The following is a 16,609-nucleotide window of genomic DNA, read 5'->3' as shown; positions in this document are numbered from 1 at the left end:
CTGGAGAGATCTCTTCCTGGTTCGCATGGAGAAGCAGTTTTCAATGGAGCCCATCAACGGAAGCATGAAGCTGTATTGAGGCAGCACTGGGTGTTCAAGTTTTGAGCCCCCTAACACTTTTGCACCAGGGACAAATGCCCTTTTGTGTGTGTGTGTGTGTGTGTGTGTGTGTGTGTGTGTGTGTGTCCCACGCTACACCACTGCTTTCCACAATTTCCTGCTTGGAGATGAACAGTGAGGGGGCATGAAATTTGTGGAGGGTGTATATGTAACTCAAACCTCTCCCCACAGGGCCTTTTCCAATTGGATCTGCGACCTCTGCTGTATCATGTCACTTCCAAAGCAAATTGTCTACTTAGCTTGAGCAAAACTGTTATGTATTGGGTTTAACACATGTTATGATTCTAACCAATCGTAGAAGCGTAGGTGGACGAAAGTTCTAAAGGTAAGCTCTGTCAACTGTCAACTGCCAACTGGCACTTCTTGCTGGGGCTTTCAGAGTGTGTTCTTGTTTAATATGGGAATGAGCTGTTGAATAAACGAAGTTACATTGGGCTTCTGACTTTTCCTAAATATTTCACAAAATCCAAGCTGTGGAACATAGGAAGTTGCCTTATACACTGGTCAGTCTAGCTTGATGATATCTAAATTTGTAGCAGTGGCCCAAAGGGGCCACAATGAATATGATAATGTGAACCCCAATAAATCATTGAATATAATAGAAATGTTATGGTAACCTGTTTCTTTAAGGAAACAGATGATTTGGCATGAGACCTTCCCTACAGGGAAAGGAGGACAGCAAATACGTCAATCACATTCATAAGCTGGAACATAAGTTGATACATAGAACAAAGGCCTAACACAGATTCCCATGCATGCAAACTAACGAAAATATAACAGATCGGTGAGAACCAAGGTTTAGTTAGAAATGCTTCTTGCGCATGCGTATTAGATTAGGTAATGTACATGCGTACTAAACCGAAATGAGATAATGAAATATGATTGGTTAAATTGAAATGCTTTGTCTAAAATGTTATAAATACCCCTGCCCAGATCTTTGGGCGGGGTTGCAGGCTTGCGAAACGATTCGACTGTAACCCTTATTGCTTTGCGATAAAGAAAACAAAATGGACTCCTAGCTCCTTTGTCTCCGAGTTTTATTGGCGTAGCTCAGAAGAAGGGCCTTTTGCCCAATGCAACACAATGACTGGCAACAGCTCTCCAGCATTTTAGGCAGGGTTTTCCCGCCCCCGAGCCCTAGCTGGAAATGCCAGGAATTGGAGATGGGACTTATTGCATGCTCATTAGAAAAGCTAATTATGCTGATTATGCTGAAGTCTTACATCAGCGGCCATTTTGTGACTAGCTCTGCCCCTGCACCACCATTTTGTGACAGGCGGACCTCACTAATATTCAGTCATCTCACGTGTGCCCCGAGGCCATCGAATTTACAGAACCCCCACCCTGCCAGTTCTACTGTACAATTCATCCCATCCTAAGACTGCTTGCACCTTTAAAAAAACAACAAAAAAACCAGCTACCATTGGAGTTCCATTGCACATATAGGCCTATGCATTAAATAAGTGGACCAGAAGCCTGTTCCCATGTGGAAAGAATGTGTGAGGGGGTTGTAGGGCTGTGAGCAAGCCCCTCTCCCGCTAATGCTTGCAACAGCTGTGCCCCCCCCCAAAAAAATGAGTATGTGGTTTAACAGATCAGTGCTGGTTTCTTTTAAAAAAAGGAATGCTATGTGGCAAGGAAGGTAGAAGCAGTCTAAATTATCTAAGACAAACACATCTTTCCTCCGTTGACAAACAGAGAATGCAAGTTCCTCCCGGAATCTGTATTTGTTGTGGTTGGAAGGCAGTACTGTTTATTTTATTATTTTGGGGATAAGATGATGCACTTCCCAACTGGTTATTGAGACCACTGCAAAATAACAATGGGGAAAGTGACCTATGCGCTTTGGCAGGGTAAACACAAATGAGGACCGACATGGGGGAGGTGGGGAGATGACACTCGTGTGTTTGTGCGTGTAGAGTAAAAAATAAATAGAACTTCAGCACAATTTTATACACTTGCCCTCATGTGCCAAATCCACACGAGTCCTTTTTGCCCCAAAGGAGTTGCATAGGAAGTTGGGGCAACCAGTTGGGGTCATGAGGAGCGAAGAAACAAGAAATGTTCTTTTTACTATCTATTCATGGTGCAATCGGCGCAGTTATACACAACCCGTTTCTATGCTGTTTGTGCCCAAGAACAGGCGTACTACGTTCCCAATTGGTGCGTATCTTTTACCTTCCTGCTGAGATCTGGTAACTGTACATGCCACAAATGTTTGGGGTTTCTGTGGTTGGCATCCTGGTTTTGTCACAAGCAGTGCCCTCCCGAGGGCAATAAAAGCAGCGACACAGGGGAAGCATCACAGATCAATGAAGCATAATTATACGTGGACGGTGGTGTAAATCTACCGCTATTGTGATATTATTGCACTAGTGACAAGTTGAAGAACAACGCTGCAAGAAGACACTTCTCTGGAAGAGCCCCGAGACTTCAAAAGCAGTTCTTGCTTCAAGCAGGTTTGTTAAGAGATATGCAATTACAAAGCCAGCCTTCGCCAGAATGCTCAATTGGCATTGCAAATGCTTCACCCCATATGCTTTATTATAATGAAAACTAAAAATAAGTTACTCTTGTGGAAAACGCCCTTGGCCCAGAGGGCTAATCAAATCAGGAGATCCATTTTCAGAAGGTGCTGGGGTTTTGCATATTTTTCAAATGTTTTTTTTTCCAAAGTTGTAGTAGCAGCCGACTTTTGTTATATGACAAAAGTGTCTCTCACTAAATGTAAATGTGCTGTGAAAAATACTAGATGTACCTTTCCGTCTATCTGTTTTTATTGTAACAGAAAAACTAATAAAAACAAAAAAAGCACGTTAGGAATTTTAATGCCTCCTTCCCAGCTCTGCTATCCCAACGTAATTCCCTCCCTCAAGGTTGAAATTATTTTTTTTTTTTAAAAAAGAATAAAATATTTAATTACAATATTCTTTAAAAAAAAAGAAACATTAGAGAAAGCCTGATGATGGATCTCAAAGATCACAGGCAGTAGGACACTTGGCACAGCGAAGGAAAAGTTCAACAGGAGAAGCAGGGGTGGTTAGCAAGATGAGGTACAGAGGTACCTCAGGTTACAGACGCAGGATGAGAACAAATTGTGCGGCAGTGGCATGGCAGCAGCGGGAGGCCCCATTTGCTAAAGTGGTACCTCAGGTTAAGAACAGTTTCAGGTTAAGAATGGACCTCCAGAACGAATTAAGTTCTTAACCTGAGGTACCACTGTAAAGGTAAAGGGACCCCTGACCATTAGGACCAGTCGTGGACGACTGGAGTTGCGGCGCTCATCTCGCTTTACTGGCCGAGGGAGCTGGCATACAGCTTCCGGGTCATGTGGCCAGCATGACTAAGCCGCTTCTGGCGAAACCAGAGCAGCGCACGGAAACGCCGTTTACCTTCCCGCCGGAGCGGTACCTATTTATGTACTTGCACTTTGACGTGCTTTCGAACTGCTAGGTTGGCAGGAGCAGGGACCAAGCAACGGGAGCTCACCCTGTCGCAGGGATTTGAACCGCCAACCTTCCGATTGGAAAACCACCCGTGTCCCTTTGTAAAGAGGACTTTACAAAGCTACAAAACAAAAAAAAACTTGGGACTTCCGTAATGGTTTCAAATGTAGTTTTTATTAGCTCTTCATCATCAATCCTGCATACAGATATCCAGATATGCCTAGCTGTTTTGTTCTAACTGGAAACTGTCTTGGCTAGATCTTTGGGTTTCAGACCAAGCCCGTCATTAATCCAGTAAGAGAAACACAGAATGAATATCTGGAGCCAACGGCAGTACTAAACAGCCACTATAATTGAACATTGTTTTTGCTCTCTAGGAACAAGTTAGAGATATTGTTAAGAGTTTGCCCCCAGACTTTGTAGCTTTTCTGTAAGTAAGAAAGGGCCATCTATATCTCTATTTATGCTCTGAAGGTTGTGGTTGGATCTTCTCAACAGCTTCAAGGACAGCATCAAGGCTCACTTTGTCTCCAAATTCCTTCTCACGATGCTCCAGGAGAATGCCCTAAAATAAAGGGGAAATGTGGGTCAGGTATGCACTTCCTTTCTACAAAACTCTGTTTGAGGCTCTTAAACTTCCGCAACTCCTCTAAGCTCCCTATTTCTGTGCACGTGAAGAAGCGCTGGATTTGGGCAGCGCAGGCGCTTCCCCCACATGGGTGCAAAATTGAGAAAATCCATAATTGAGAAGATCCATTTCTGGAACAGGACCGGGGTGTGTGTGCCCCCCTCCCCCAATACTGGCTACGCCCATGCCTCATTTACCACATCTCTTACTTACTTAATTCTGCCATGCCCTTAAAAAAAAGAAAAAAAGAAATGCAATACCACACCTGATCCCCCCGGTTAGGATTTCAGAATTTTGTTACCTTTGTAAGACTTAACTTTTTCGCTCCCTGGCCCCGGTCCAGTATACCTGAAGGAGCGTCTCCACCCCCATCGTTCTGCCCGGACACTGAGGTCCGGTGCCGAGGGCCTTCTGGCGGTTCCCTCGCTGCGAGAAGCCAAGTTACAGGGAACCAGGCAGAGGGCCTTCTCGGTAGTGGCACCCGCCCTGTGGGACACCCTCCCACCAGATGTCAAAGACAAAACCAACTACCAGACTTTTAGGAGACATCTGAAAGCAGCCCTGCTTAGGGAAGCTTTTAATGTTTAATAGATTATTGTATTTTAACATTCTGTTGGAAGCCGCCCAGAGTGGCTGGGGAAACCCAGCCAGATGGGCGGGGTAAAAATAAATTATTATTATTATTATTAGAAGGGAGTCAGCTGCCGCCAGAATCAAGGCCTGGGCTTTCAGCAAGATGAATACCTCTTTGCATCTTTCCCAAATCATGAAACCCAAAAAGTGGGGCCCTCCTCCATGAAGGAAGCTGAATGTTCAATGCAGCCATAGTTTTGCCACAATTCAAGAGACCAGACAAGAGAGAGGAGTGGTCTACAAGACCCGTCTAGGGGTTGAAAACTGTGCAGAAAATGGACCTACAGGATGCATGGAAACAGCTTTGCACTCGCTCATTTACACACACACACACACACACACACACACACACACTGATACCTGCTTCCCAGGTCCAATGACAAAAACTCCTCCCAGGACAAAGCCTTCTCCTTCCAAGTTTCCAGTATAACCATGCTTCCAAGCGTTGAAGAAATGCCTCCAGACGCTGCAGCGAAACATGCCCAAAAAGGTCATCTTTCTTTTCTTAGGCCCATAGAAACGTCTCTGTAGAAAGGGATTAGAAACACTGAGTCAAAACAGAGAGAGTGTGTGTGTTCTTCCTAGAGAAACACAATGCTTCCTGATCCAGAGCAAAACAAAAGGTTCAGCCTACCACTGATAGGACTTTGTGTACCTTCTCATTCCGCAGGAGTGCAGGGAAAGTAGGCTGCTTGTATGCTATCTACATTTAAGGCACATCGCTCCTTACAAAGAATCCTGGGAGCTGTAGTTTAAGGGTGCTGGGGTTTGTACCTCTGAGGGGTAAATTACAGTTCCCAGCATTCTTTGGGGGCAAGGTTCTTTATATGTATGGTGTGTGCATAGCCACAGAGCATGGTAAAAGAGTAAAGGTAAAGGACCCCTGACAGTTAAGTCCAGTCATGAACGACTCTGGGGTTGCGGCGCTCATCTCGCTTTACTGGCCGAGGGAGCCGACGTTTGTCCACAGACAGTTTTTCCAGGTCATGTGGCCAGCATGACTAAGGCACTTCTGGCGAAACCAGAGCAGCGCATGGAAACACTGTTTACCTTCCTGCCGGAGCGGTACCTATTTATCTACTTGCACTTTGACGTGCTTTCGAACTGCTAGGTTGGCAGGAACTGGGACTGAACAACAGGAGCTCAACGGGATTCAAATTGCCGACCTTCTGATCGGCAAGCCCAAGGCTCAGTGGTTTACACCACAGTGCCACCCACGTCCCTACAGAGCGTGGTACTGGGCGCAAAAACTAAGCTTCCTCAGAATCTTGCCTTTCATGCCAAAATAAGCGTCTAGCCCTTATAGCTACAAATATATGCTTGAAATGCTTTAGCTGAGATTCCTGCGTTGCAGAGGGTTGGACTAGATGACCCTTGGGCCCCTTCCAACTCTATGATTCTTTGAAAGTATTTGGGTGATGGCTGCTGCAATTTCAGAAGCTGGAAGAGCCGTTGTGCAAGGTCTCTAATGGCTGTGGGGAGTAGCACCGGCCCAAGACATTTTGGCACCTAAGGCAAGCCACAAAATGGCACCTCCCTACCACCATGGGAGAATGGGTGAGCGGAGATCTATGTCAGGAACTAGATGGGAATAAAGATGTACATCAGGGACGAGGGTGAGAGGAGACCAGCAGCGCCTCCTACTGGCCAAGAGGCCATTGTAGAGGCAGCACTGGGGTGCGGCTGCTGAGGAACTGGCAAATCCAGCCTCCAAGGAGCTAGGCCAGACCTGGGGCGAGGGTTTTGAATGATTTAGAGAAGCTGCTGAAACCAGGTTCTCTTGGTTGACATAGAATTTGGATTTCCTAGCTGCGGAATTGTAATGTTTTTAGCACCCCCTCCTGAGTAAAGAGTTGCTCCCCCTCTCTACCATTTCATTCATTTCTTTCTCGCCTGCCTCCCCCCTTCCCCCTTCATCTGCATCCCAACAGCGCAGCCTCACCATTAAAAAAGGAACCTGCTTTTATTCTGCTCCCGAACATTTTCAAAACAGCTTACTCCCCGCTTGGTTTACCCGAACATTTTCAAAACAGCTTTAGTAAACATAGTAAAATGCCATCACAGTAACTTGTCTTACTGGTGAAACACATGCAAGTGATTTGTTAACAACTTTCTTTTTTATTTTTGGCATCTGCTAAAAGATGGGGTGCCTAATAAGACACACAGCCCAATTATGTGGGGAATAAATAGATGTCCTAATCTTTCCATTTATCTATGCGTGCTAATGGGGAAATCGTGCACAGACAGGCCAGTGCTTCAGAGCTAACCTGTTTTTTTTGCCTATGTCTATTTATGATATATAAATAGAAAACCAAAAGCCAATTAACCTCTTAAGCAGCAGCTCTGCTAAGATAATCTTCACACCACCTCCAGACCCCCTAGTTGCAGGAAAAGAGGCATAGCCACATCTCTTATCACAGTGGCTCTGCTGGAGGGATCTGTGCGCTCTGAAATTTTAGTAAGTGGGATCATGGACCAACATGAGCAGATTTCATTTCTGAAGGTGGTCAAAAACCTGTGTTGGAGTGTATTCCCACTGTGTGCTCCTGCAAAGAAGACAGCAAGAGAGGCATGCCTTTTTTAGGTGATTGGGGAGCCATCACCCAAGCTATGGGCATTAAAAAACAAAACAAAACTCAAATCACTATGCAATGCAAATGGTATTCAGAATGCAAATTTGCATTACAAAAAGTCTTGTGTTTCACATTTGCAAATGCTCAAACTTTCAGCCAAGCAGCACAGGAGGGGCTTTTGCCAATAAAGGACCTTACAAGCTTTTTGGCCAGTGCAAACTTAACACTTGCTTCACAAACCAGTTTAAGCAAGAACAGCCTTAAGCCTCACACCCGAAAACACATTTAGACAGTGGCACAAAACTTCTAACATAATCTATGAGGCAGATTAACAACCCAAGTACAAGTCACCGATTGCATCTACCTGTGCATCCAGAAATATTTCCCCCTTGAAATACGGCTGAAATTGCTCCACCTCGGTCCCAATGTTCTCCTTCACAACAGCATACAGGGGTATGCCCAGCTGGTCAAGCTGGGGCTTCAGAGAGGACAGCTGAGCAGCTTCCTTATGAATGAGAGAAGAGATAAATTACATGGCTGCAGCCTACAGCCATCCCTATGTAGCGACAACCCTCGCACTGCTCTTATCGAACATGCCCTGAAATGAAGCCTGTGGGAAGGTATGTTAAGATGGCACCACAGAATGATATATTGGCAGGGGATTTTAGAAGTGCTAATGCTCTGTGGCCTATCTGAGGCAATAGGCAGAGCCTGCTGCATGGTGGCATTGCACCTGTGGACGTCCTAGCGGAACGCCACTGGATTCTTTCTTTTCCATTTTTAGACAGCTAGAACACTTTCAACTGTGTTCTGCTACCGCCTGTCACATTTTCATTCGATCATTTCATTCCACAGAGGACCTTAAGGTCCACAAATAACAATAGTTTAAGGGTCCTGGGCCCAAAAGAAGCCAGATAATCCTCCACAAGGGGCAGGCCTTTTTCAGTGTTGGCTCCGACCTGGTGGAATACTCTGTCCCACGAGACTAGGGCCCTGCGGGACCTGACCTCCTTCCGCAGGGCCTGTAAGACAGAGTTATTCCGCCTGGCCTTTAATCTAGCCTGATCCCCTATTCCTTTTCCCCTTCCCTTTTTTCTGAAGAAACCCTTCTGGGTCCCTACATTAAAATTCCTCCCTGGTCTCCCTACTGGCCTAACATGACTAACCTGGCCAGTTAGCCCTTGTGATCTCACTGATATTTGTGTTTTTATGCTGTTTTTTAAGTTGTCTTATATGTGTTGTTAGCCGCCCTGAGCCTGGTTTTCAGGTCGGGAAGGGCGGGGTAGAAATAAAAAAATATTATTATTATTATTATTATTATTATTATTATTATTATTATTATTATTATTTGTTGCAGATTTTAGGACTGTCACCTTCTTTTAATTTCTTGTGGTTTTGTAATTTAATTGGCTGGACACAGTCCAGATATGCAACCTAAAAATATTTAAAATAAGTAACAGTGTAATCCTAACCGTGTATTGGTGAATTCAATGGGGCTTCCTGCTAGGTGAGTGGGTTCGGATTGCAGAATTAATTAAAAGAGCATTTTAATTAATACCTTGTTTTAAATTCTTGTGTGTGTGTGTCTATCTCTCTATCTCTCGCTGTGCGTGCTATTATTATTGTAATAATCTAATTAACGTAACTGGGTGGAAAATCAGGCTTTCCTTGTGCAAATCTAAAGCCAAGCAACACACAAAAAGGTCAAAACGCATGTTGCAACCTAAGGAAACCTAAGCTCAAAATTAATGGTAAGTTTAGCCGCTGAAGGGTCTCTCCACCGCATCTCCACACTGTCAGTCGTCCAACACAGAACAATAGGAGGAAGGTAGACATAGGAGGAGGACTTGAGTATGAAAGAGAAAATGCAAACAGGGCTGGTCATGTAATGTGCCTACCGCAGCTCATCTCTGTATCCATGCAGCCCACAAGCAAGGTTAAATCCCACCATTTGCTCTTTAGAAAGAAACCACAAGTGAAACACACTACCTCTCTGCACAAAAATCATCCAGGCCGCCGCACTGCCATGATGACAGCACCATGCTTCCTCCACAGTTCCTCTGCTTTGAATGCTCTTAGCTCTGCTGAGGGACAAACAATAGCATACGTCATTATGGTACTTGTTGCCTCTTGTTCACTTCGGCAGCCGTGTGAGATGGACTGTCTTCTCAGCTTTTTCGATGTATTATTTATGGGGTTTTTGGAGGCCACTTGAATTTCAAGTGTTACGCTGAATGGCATAATTGAAGCCACCATGCCACGGGGTCACAAACTGCGTGGCAAGTACAGCCTCACATTTCCTTTCAGAAACAGGGGGGCAAGTGGGATCTGTAACCAAGTGTTGCAGAGTGAAGCGCTTCTGTTCAAGATTCCAAATATTCTATACCGCACTCTGTCCTGCCACTCATTTCCGCAAGACAGTCAGCATTCTGTGCGCAATGATCATATTCGGTCCTCCCTGGGTTGTTTCTGCTGTTTCCAGAGGGCTCCCCCATCAAAAAATAATAATTGTACTTCTGCAAACAAGCCCATTGATTATGTGCCACTTGTGAAGATGTGGTGCCATTTTAACCATATAAGCCAGTGGTTTCCAACCAGTGTGCCGTGGCACCCTGGGGTGCCTTGAATGATGGTCAGGGGTGCTGCAGGCAACACTGGCCTCTATCCCTCTTTCCTTCTCTCCCTCCTCTGATGCCTTCTCATGTCTGCCTCCCAAAGGCTAGCACAGCTATTTATTGCAGAAGCCCTGGCTATAAGCTCCGTAGGGAAATGCTGTCTCTGGGAGGCACCTCTATTTGGGGCATGGGGAGGGTTAGCTCAGAGACCAGGGACGGCGTCAGCAGCTGCCCAGAGGGCTCCCAAGGAGAGGGGAGAGGAGAGGGGGCTGAGGGGAAACTCCACAAGGGAGGGTGTTCAAAAATGGGTGAGAGGCTGCCAGCTCTGCAGGCAAGGGGGTGACACAACTGGGCTCCTGAGCCTTACAGGGGTGCCACAGAAAGAATGTAGTTAGCTAAGGGAGCCATAGACTCAGAAAGGTTGAAAACCTCTGATATAAGCAGTTCAGTGCCTGAACACTGGAAACAAAGGGAATTGTGGTAAACTCTATGCCATGTATTAAAAGGCTGCAGATCCGATTCCACGAGCAAGGCATGCTGCAAAGGCACACAATGCCGGTCATGGGTCTTTTTCCCATGCCTGGAAATCAAGTTTTTTTTCCCACAACAGGCTTTCCAAAGTATAACCGACTGCTTTTTCAGAACACTGGGTTCTCAGCCCATAGATGACCCTACCACACATAAGCCTTACCTCCTCCCAGAGTCTTCAGATCTGCCGAACCGAGAAAATCCAAGGAGGCCTTTTCTGCTTTAGTCAGAAACAAATCTGTATTGGCAAGGATTATCCCTGTCACAGCAGCCCCAATGGCTCCGAGGCCAATGGTCCACATTGCCATGGAGAAATATCCCAGGTCAAGCTCCGAACACATGTCTGGAAAACAAAAAAGGAAAAAAAGGAAAAGGTATCCATTACTCCACTAGATGGCAAGGTTTCAAGACAAAACAATCTTGCAAAACCAATTTCACCTAGAGACCTGATGGGATTATTTTGTATACAAGGTTGATGTTCAAAGAGTTCCCAACTTGGACCATTATGAATTCTCCATGAAACCATCACTTAGAGACACAGAATTGAGAGGCACAGAAATAAACGGCACGTCGGCAGGAGAAGGTTGGGGGGCGGCCGTCTGGTTTGTCCATCGATCAGCCAAGAACCCCCAAGTGTAAATTGCAGGCTGCTTTTTCTACTGAAACATGGGAGTCAGCAAGCAACCTTGCTTTTCAGTAGGCAGTGGTTGCCACTTTCAAAGAGTAAAATTCTAATCCTTACGGGCTCCAAGGATATTTCAAAGGGTGTGGGGCATTGTCCACTGGAATCTCAGAAGAGTCTGAAAAAGATATCCACTAATTGACGGCGTGCCCTACATAGCTCATGCTCGCCACCGTCTGTGGGTAAGCCAGCTTTTGTAACCTGTCAGGCTACTGGCACTTAATTTGGACTGCCCAGACACCAACTTAAGTGCCCCCCTTTTTTTAAAAAAACACAACAACACCCAAATATAAGAGCATATACTTTCAGCCCTGCGTTCTGGATTTTTAGATTCCATAACATTTTAGTGGATCTCCTTTAGCTACATAACTCCTTGTGAGGGATGTGCTCTAAAAGGGAGCAGATAAATACATTCCCTTTTCCAGGGTTTTTGCAGGGTTTCTCCAAGAAGAGGGATGCTCAAGGGGCTCAGAGGGAGCAGCTGGGGAAAATGGAAGATTCTCAGTTATAGAATCATAGAATTGGAAGGGACCCTGAGGATCATCTAGTCCAACATGCAGCTGTCCCATACGGGAATCAAACCTGCAACCCAGGCATTATAAGCACCACACTCTAACCAACTGAGCTATCCAGTTCCCCAGCAACATTTTTCCCCCTATTTAAAATATTTCTGGGTCACTTTGTTCATGGCACGATCAAAGGCACCTTTTTTAAAAAAAACTGCACAGGATCTACAGGCTTTTTCTTTATTTAAAAAAAAATATTATATACAACTTGATTGTAACAAAACCTTTAAAGCAGTTTACAAGACTTTTTTTTTATTATCAACCAAACAGTTTTAAAAAGCAAATACTGTAGTGAAAACATTCCAAAACAAGTAAAACCAGAGGTAATCGAAAAATAGATCAAAATATGTCAACATCTATATATCTGGGATAGGCTTGCCTAAACAAAAATTGTTTAATTTGCTTAGTTCAAACATGTGCATTGCATCATGGAACGGCGAACCATGTGCATAATAACAAGGCTAGCTGCACACTGATCTTTCCTCAGTCACACTGCTATCATTAGTGCTGTGTTGGGAAAACATTTGTGCAATAAATACTGATTCATTACTCACACACTGCATACAACCAGGAAAGTGCCAATCTAAGTTCCCTCTAACCTAGAACACAGTTTCAAAGAGACAGAACTGAGTCAGAATCTCCCCCACATCTGACCTTGGAGGCTGCCAAGATCTTATTTGTACAATATTCCAAACAAGCCATCGCAGCATATGGCAAACAGCATGTTTTGAAGCAGGGATTCTACTTGGACTTAGCCACTGTGAACTCAGAATCTGTTAGTTATACGGGCAATATGGCTGGAGATGCTACGATTTTGGTTAAAAAATGGAAAGGGATAAGGCGATAGGGCTCACTCATAAGTTGGAATGGCAGATGGAAAGGAGAGAACACTGCCATATTTATAAGGGGACATTTGATACACGATATACGGTAAGCAAATCCATTCCCATCATATAGGACTGCAGCACTCTGGAACAGAACAAGAGGGATGGGATGTGCCAATTCTAGTGTTTTAATTTGTGTGGCATGGACCTGAGATCCCCCAAGGAAAGAACTGTAAGGAAAGCAAAAAATAAAATAATAAAATACCAAGTTGACCACATTGGTTCCCAGTGTGATAGAACAATATTTATTTTATTTCATAAGATGTACATACCACTCGATTGTAAGGGGGGGTGGCCCTTGAAGCAGTTTAGGTTTGCAAAAAAAAGATTAAGAAAAATAAAATTATCACTATAAAAATTATCACCATAATTTAAAACATTCAGAAGGTTAGAACCGCAATGGAATAGACTAAAGCAAATTAAAACTCATACAATAACACAGTGATTGGGACATTGGTGGACATCAAGGCGGGTCAAGACGTGAAACATGGGTCAGCAACTGACAACCCCTGAATCAAAACAGGCCATTTAAGACTTTCCAGTTGGCCCCCTAACTATCCAAACCAGAGGTGGAGATAGAAGAAGTGGTAGTTTGCTGGCGAGTCACCTGTGGGTGGGATGAGGGTGGTAGAGAAGAGGTTTGTCCCACCACCCACCATTTCCCTCTGTACATGCTCCTCTGTCCCACCAGGATGGTAGGGGGAAAATGGAGAGCAGATAATGGGGTTTGTGTGGGATTCAACATATTTAAAGAGCATTGCCTCGGGTTATACAAATCGCTGTTCAATCCCAGAGTTTTCTCTGAAGACTTTAATACTAGCAACCAGAACAGATATTCCCAACAGCGTTCCAAGTTAACCAGTTGTTGTTTTTTGTTTTCTTCCCTAAAAAATAATAATAAATCATAGTAATTTATTCATCCCACATCAGTGAGTATTGGCGGTGGCGATGGGGTGAGAAGGTAGGAGACCAAAACCCAGATGTCATATATCTGCGTATTTACTAATGTTCTGACAGTAGCATTGATTGTAACTTAACTGCTATTATTAAACACCAGCAGCCAATGTTGCGGACAAAGGAGGAGGATTTAAGTGACATAACCGCTGTAAAATCTGTAGCTCGGATTGGCACTTGGAATACATTTTGCAATGTAGGATTTAAGAGCTTGTGCCTCGAGCCAGTTCCTGGTAACCTGTTAAAAGGATGTGGAGAAACAGAGCTGAGATAGACCTCAGCCAGGTGGTTATGATGAAAAACCCCAATCAGCATGACCAATGGTTAGGGACAGTGTTCAAAACTCCCACTGTTCTAGGCGCATTTTGCAGCAGGGAATTTCATTAGCAAGAGCAGTTTCTGAGCTCTGGGCGCAGTACTGCGCCTAAGATTTCAGATTAAAACTGCAGAGTGGGAGGAAAGGAGGACCTTTTCCTGCCTCCCCACTTCCAGCTACTCTCCGAAGACCGGAGAAGAGACCCTCTTAAGAATATTAGGGTGGCGGGCAGGGAAAGGACCAGACCATGAGCATAACATTTTAGCTGCAGTTCATTTATTTTCAGCTTTGTATTCTTGTTATAAAAAAGTGCACCTAGACATTCCTCTGTTGCACCCATAACCTAGGTTTAAGGTGCCATTTAGCTCCTGGCTTTCATATCCCAGTTTCTAACACTGGTTAGGGATGATGGGAGTTGTAGTCCAGCAAAAACTACGTCAGCTGATGCAGAGTCCAGTCAGAGCAGCCAATATAGCATTGGGCTAGTTGAATAAACCGCCTGACCCTGTGTAATGTGGCAGCCGTACAGTAAATTTGTGATTGGGTGGCACACAAATACTGCAAATAAGGTATCGTTGTAAGTATTTTAAAATCTGTCTTTCCCATCATGTTCACAAATTTTAGTGCAATTGCATCCACGTTTGCTTCATCTGATGGAGTCTACTTTTAAACCTGTCCTACTTGCCAAACTAGATAAGAGGGTAGAAAAGTCCTTTAATTGCATCTCCCACTTTAAAACTTTTAAAAAGCAAATGCAACCACGGAAGTGATGCGATTCAGAGTCAGATTGAAGATGTTTCCTTGGGGAACAGGGATTAAGCCTTCCCACCTCAAATGCCTTTTCTCTTATCCAACCCCAGCCCTTCAAATTTGTGGAGCATAGCATGCAGATAGACATATAACTTCAAACATGAATATAGGGTTAAGGACCTCCTGATCTGAATTGCTACATCAACATAAAGCAGCTTTTGTGTTCGCCCTATCCCCTTGATTTTAATCCATTTTAGCTGTTTCACAAATGTCTTTTTACATTGTTTAACCCGCCCTGGAACTTCAGGGTGAAAGACGGGCAAGAAATCACAGAATTGTAGACTGGGAAGGGTCATCTAGTGCAACTCCCTGCAATGCAGGGTACTTTTTTGCCCAGCGTGGGACTCGAACCCACAACCCTCAGGTTAAAAGTCTCATGCTCTCCCAACTGATTTTATTTCTTTGTAAAAACTTCTCACGAATAAGGCATGAGCGAAGTAAACAAAAGGCCACGAGCAGCTCGAAACACACGAACCATAAACCTATAATCCAGGTGCCCTAAGGACGCTGCTGAACTACAACTCCCAGCACCACTGGCCCCTGCAATATATACAATCATATTGTGTGTATGTGTTGTTGTTTTTTTACCATGTTGATGCCATTTGGACTCCACATGCCAGATACACAATTTTCTATCCCGCCCAGCCACCACATTCATTATAGCGTGACTGAAACCAATGCCCTACTAAGCCCGGAACACACACACACACACACACACACACACACAACGGGTGGATGTGAGAGGTTTGAAACACAACGGAACCATCTACTCCTTCTTGCAGAGAATGCACAAAGCATGAAGCAGTGCAGATCTGCGCGCGGATATCAAATCTGTTCGGAGCCAGTCTCTGAAAATGTGCAAGGGTTAAGAAATGAATGCACTTACCGGAGCCCGCAACAGTTAGTAAGACGGCAGGTACGCACACACTTGGCACCCGGGCGAAAGGAAGCCAAGAGCCATCTAGGCTGGCAGAAGGGCAGATACGATGTGAAAAGGCTCCTGCGGGCAAGATGGTTTTGACTCACCCTCCTCAGTAGTGTGGGCAGGACCAGGCGCATTGCCAGCATGAGAAACCTTGGCGTGAGCCTGAGCACATCACTCCAGAAGCCATTACACAAGACAGATCATGTCGAAATCGAGGGCTGGCTCATGACAAAGTATTGTGCCAGGGATACGATCCCTTGCAAGTTGTTTGGAAAGAAGTGGTCCCGACCGTGTGATCCTGGTGTGGCAAAGAAAAATGCCACACAAATTACAGCCTCTCCAATAAGCCCACAGAAATTACTTGGCAGTGAAAACCACTACTGTACTAGCCCGGCCTGACCACATTTGTGACTTGAAAGGAGAATTAAGAAGGCTCTTTCGCTGAGCTTCGCTGTCTCATTGTCCAGAACTGATTATTAGGCAACCTGGGAACAAACCCTATTTACTGATTTGTGGGATTTGTTCGGCAAATTGGGGCGTGTGAGCTCAAGCCTGCTAAAGGTGCTGTATCACCCCAAGCCTTACGAAAAATGTAAATACAAAATCTAACACAGTCATATTCATAAAAGCAATGAAACGGATCCAAGAGAGGGCTTATCCATGCCTCTGTTTGGCCTGCCACTTTCCCCCTGGGGAAACCCAATCTTTAGCTCTGAATTGGAACAAGCGGCAATTGGATTTTCCAGAGGAAAGCGATGGGGCAAATCTGCTTGAACCCGTGCTTAGAAAGCATGGGGCATGCAAAAAACTGCTCAACTTTCTAGGCCCAGGACAAGCAGAAGTGTAGACAAGCTCAGGGTATTGACATCATAGAATTGTAGAGTTGGAAGGGACCACAAGGATCATCTAGTCCAACCCCCTGTAATGCA

At 44.7% G+C, this 16,609-nt stretch overlaps 1 protein-coding gene across 4 annotated transcripts in view; it reads right to left on the bottom strand.

The window, feature by feature from the left end:
* Positions 1–3,718: 3,718 nt before the first annotated feature.
* PRXL2A (peroxiredoxin like 2A) overlaps positions 3,719–16,609 on the bottom strand; it is a 32,634-nt gene continuing 19,743 nt past the window's right edge. The window contains exons 1-6 of one of the 4 annotated variants that reach the window (XM_033148769.1): positions 15,782–15,955; positions 10,707–10,886; positions 9,390–9,484; positions 7,765–7,905; positions 5,188–5,352; positions 3,719–4,131 (exon numbers count right to left, since the gene is read on the bottom strand). In XM_033148769.1, coding sequence (XP_033004660.1) covers positions 4,024–4,131; positions 5,188–5,352; positions 7,765–7,905; positions 9,390–9,484; positions 10,707–10,884 — 687 coding nt within the window. In that variant the 5' untranslated portion in view covers positions 10,885–10,886; positions 15,782–15,955 and the 3' untranslated portion in view covers positions 3,719–4,023. The other 3 variants (XM_033148770.1, XM_033148766.1, XM_033148767.1) reach the window with 3 other exon arrangements.

Source organism: Lacerta agilis, chromosome 5, assembly GCF_009819535.1.
Source record: "Lacerta agilis isolate rLacAgi1 chromosome 5, rLacAgi1.pri, whole genome shotgun sequence".
Lineage (NCBI taxonomy): Eukaryota > Metazoa > Chordata > Lepidosauria > Squamata > Lacertidae > Lacerta > Lacerta agilis.
The sequence above is the reverse complement of the archived record's forward strand: the minus strand, read 5'-3'. Positions and strand labels throughout refer to the sequence as shown.